Genomic DNA, 4,123 nt, shown 5'->3' with positions numbered 1-4,123 from the left:
TCTGGACCGATCTCGTCCGTGAACACGCGCGTGTGCGTGTGCACATTTCTCCGTTGGCCAGGACGCGCGTGTTGGTCCATATAGGTGATGCAGTTTGGTCACGCATAGAATAGAAAAAGAGCATAACCGAACTCGTTAAGCAGTTTGCGGTTTGCTTGGACTTTTTGGCCGCGCCGTTAATGTAAACATATTCCGCGAAGAGAGAAGATGACCCCACCCGTGGTCCACCCACGAAGATATCGGCGACTGTGTGAATTTAAAACGATCCATCTCGTACGATCGATCAACCGACATCTTATTTGATAAATTCACTTGGGATGTGAATTTGATAAATAAAAAAAAAATTTGTTAGTACTGCAGTGACGAATATTTTTTGCATCCGATCTATAGGTTGGATCGGTACTTTAGAAGCATTTACAAGACGGTCGTAAAGTGCTGATCCATTTTGGTAAAAAGAAATTGTGAGAATGGATGGTGACTTTATGACCACCCTATATACTGAATATTACAGTAGACCGGAGGAACGATAAAGGGATGATTTTCTTGGATGTACCAATCTCATGGATAAGTATTAGCAACGGCGGCTTTCGTCCTGAGCAGTAATTTTAATTTCGTTTTGATAACGTCACTATCGTATTTTTACTTAAAAACAAGAAAAATCCATGTTATCAAGTAAAAAGTCTGACGCGGGTTCTCCGGCTTTGACGATCAACGAATTTATTCACGATCGAGGGTGTTACGCGCGATTACCGAGGCGTACATTAATAGAGAAGGCGGTGAGCGAGAAGACATCGCGGTGGTCTCAAAGGCTAGTGAGTCGTGAGATAGAAAGAGAGAGGGAGAGAGAGAGAGAGAGAGAGAGAGAGAGAGACTAGTGAGAAATAAATAGGTAAGGTGGAAGAGGGAGAGAGAAAGGAGCCCCCGGCAAGTAGCTGACAGCCATGCGAGCGAAAACTAATCTATCCCACACCTTGGCAAGATCCAAAGAAGAAAATTAAAATTCAAAATAGCCTGCTAAACAACGTTTTAACGGGTCTCGATCTACAGGTCCATTCAGCCGGATTGACAGAGCCAGCAGAGTTCGCTATGGTACAGTAACGATCCGTATCCATAGGATCGACGAGATTAGTCACTGTGGCTTCGTACAGGAGAAGACATCTCCTTGTGGAGGAGGTGCCAGGACTATATATTCGGCGACTAACACTAGAGGATCCTAAGAGCGCGAGAGAACGACCCAACTCAAGGTCGGATTCTCCGACTCGGCGTATCTGTCATCCACGGAGCAGCATCCCTCCAGGAGGACGAAGGACCTCGAGGTACATGAGGTTGTTGCTCACAGGAAATCATAGACATTAGAGGGAGAGTGCCACTTTTGGGTAGAAATTTTGAAAAAAAAAAATAAAAAAATAAAAAAATGAAATCCACCGTGCTGCTTATCGTTATCCCTGTAGTTGGCCGTAACCCGTAATTAAACGTACTAAAATTTAATGGATCGATATAGAACAAATAGCCACCGGTCCATGGAGAATTTCGCCTTTCGAATTCTTTTGATCCTGTCTATCGATACCGGACCAATCTTATCGTCTTATTGAACGCATTAAGCGTATTAAAATACGAGCTTGGCTCTAGTGGCGCTATCGCAAACGGCGATCTATGGTGTCCGTGCTATGGGTATTGTGTTTCAAAGCCTGAACTCCTCGACTCTCGACTTGGCAATGTCGAGAGTATTCGGCCAATGGGCAAGGTTACTGTGTTTATTGCGATTTCGGAAGGCTCGGCCACGGCGGCCATGATCGCTCTCGTTTCTACGGAGAAACTCGAATCGCGAGGTTCAATTTCGCCGGAGTACAAGGCCTACAATCATATCCAGTTACCCCTTGTCGTTAATAAAAAACTCATTCCTTTCTTTTTTCTATTCAGTTAGACGGCACGCGGCTGATTCCACTGCGTGTTTTTGGTGCTTTGTCTTGCTCTTTTTTTTCCGGGGGGCGGCTCTCTCACTCTTTTCTCAGTCCCCACGACGCCATTTTTCCCGAGGGTTACCAGTGGCTTTACCTTGACTTACGGAATATTTCAGGTCCTGGCTCGACAGGATTGCCAACGAGAGGTCAGCTTTTTTGACGATTACGTCATTGGAGCTTCCAGATTGTCCGATTCCTTTGATCGAGTCCCAGGCGAGTGCACGTGGACGAACCAGAGACTCCGGAGGCAACGGTCACGAGGATAAGGATGAGATACTGGATGAACTCTTGGAAAAGGTCGCTGAAATTCGACGCGAGACGCAACGGGACAGGAGCATCCTGAATTCACGGGAATCTCGGAGGAACCATCCTGCGAAACGGCCTGTAGGATCCGCCGAGTGCAGCAGGACTTTGGCTGACCTCGAGGAATGCACGCGGAGCATGAACGAAGGTCAGCAGCATGGACTTCTAAACTGCCTTATTGTCAGTAGAATGCACACTCTTCATCAATGTTATCAGTCTTTACCCTAAATCATATATGATGCCATATTTGCATATGGATGATTTAAAACACTTACGTCATCCGGGTACATGCTTTCCGTTGCATGCATATGCACATTGCACACGAGTAAGTAAGTGCACTTGCAGTCAGGAATCCTGTTTGTTGGTTTTCATGAGCGGGAGAGCTGAACGGGTTGCAGTTACGAAGGCGCAGAACGCCGAGTACATTGCAACCAGTTTTGAGCCCTTGAACAGAGGGTGGTGCTACCCGTTGTCAGCTGACGAGGTACTGGGTTCAGAAAAGTTGTTTGATTGTTAAAAGGACGAATTTCAGGTACCGACTATCGAAAGTCCTCGGCCCTGGAGGAAGTGCAGAAGGATTGTATATGTTCAGAAATTTCTGAGAAGCTGCGAATAAACATTCGCAAGAAAACGGAGGTCAGGAGGTCATCCCGCAGCCCAAGTCCGGAAGTGACTCACATAATTCGCATCGCGATGAAATACCACGGGCAGTCCGAATGCAGAACCGATCAGAAGAAAGAATCGTCGACGGGTCCAGCTGGACCGGAAGTGGACGCATATGGCTCCGGGGAGGATCTAGAAGAAAAAAAGGAAGAGGATCCCGAGACTGAAGACAGGTCGGGTGGAACTAGCGGATCTAAGGATTATCAAGAGAAATGGCAATTGAGAAAGGATGAGAACTGTTGCTCCGGTGTGAACGTGGCTTTAGACTTTACGCTGAATTGTTCCAGCGTGCAGTTGACGTCGCGCGATGTGAGCGTCAAGGCAGGAATAAAGAACAAGTAGAGAGGAAAATATTAGCGTGGATATTCGATACGAGGCCGCGCGCCATCGTCAGAGAAATAGCGTCTGGACCGGAGAGTAAAAGAAAGAAAGGAACGGGAAATAAGAGATCAAAGAAGGTGACTCGAGGGAAATAAATAAATATCTGTATAAGAATATTTTCGAAAAGTCATCCGGTACCTATATTCGTCGTATCCTTTTTTTTTCTCGCGACAGCATTAAACGTTATAGAGCCGTCACGTGTGGCGACGCCGGGCGTTCAAAATATGTACAGTCTCTATATCATCGTAGATATGTATATACAGCTAGCAGTTTAAATCAGAGGCAGCCACAAGCACCGTGAGACATCCCGTTCGGTATATCTACCTGCAGGCCTATTAATTAACTCTTCTAATAAATTACGAGGCTACAAAATCGAGCAAAGCGGGTCGTGCGCGATTTCGGCCACGCGGGGAGAAATATCGCTCGACTTCTCCTTATCCCGGCGAGCCACCATTGGCTCCGCTGGTCCCACCGCCGCCACCGCCGCCACCATCGCGGACACCAGAGAACTTGCCCGGTTCTTTCATCTTATTTTTATTTTGTCTGTGTTGTATGCTGCATGCGTCGCGCCGCGGCTGCTCTAAGGGCGAAAATGGTTCATGGCCGTTTCCAACCGGCGATTCCTTAGGCTATCTCACTGTGGCCGATCCACCTCGCGAATCTTCCTCTTACGATCTATTCCACAGCATCCCTCAGGACCACCCCCCTCCCCCCTTCCCGGTCACTGTAGCGTATCGGCGTCCAGCGTCTTCTTTTTCATCGTCCACGTTGCCCTGTCAGTATTTGGCTCGATCGACGAATTTATTTGACGACGC

General features: G+C 47.3%; 1 protein-coding gene across 2 annotated transcripts in view; it reads left to right on the top strand.

Moving 5' to 3' along the window:
* LOC107270111 overlaps positions 1-3,595 on the top strand; it is a 7,328-nt gene extending 3,733 nt beyond the window's left edge. For both annotated transcript variants that reach the window (XM_015744812.2, XM_025087441.1), the window contains exons 2-4: positions 1,048-1,325; positions 2,078-2,412; positions 2,797-3,595. In XM_015744812.2, coding sequence (XP_015600298.1) covers positions 1,321-1,325; positions 2,078-2,412; positions 2,797-3,269 — 813 coding nt within the window. In that variant the 5' untranslated portion in view covers positions 1,048-1,320 and the 3' untranslated portion in view covers positions 3,270-3,595. The remainder of the gene's footprint in view (positions 1-1,047; positions 1,326-2,077; positions 2,413-2,796) is intronic.
* The last annotated feature ends 528 nt before the right edge of the window (positions 3,596-4,123 follow it).

Source organism: Cephus cinctus, unplaced genomic scaffold, assembly GCF_000341935.2.
Source record: "Cephus cinctus unplaced genomic scaffold, Ccin1 Ccin1_scaffold0696, whole genome shotgun sequence".
NCBI classification, from domain to species: domain Eukaryota; kingdom Metazoa; phylum Arthropoda; class Insecta; order Hymenoptera; family Cephidae; genus Cephus; species Cephus cinctus.
Note: the sequence above shows the minus strand (reverse complement) of the source record. Positions and strands in the feature narration are given on the sequence as shown.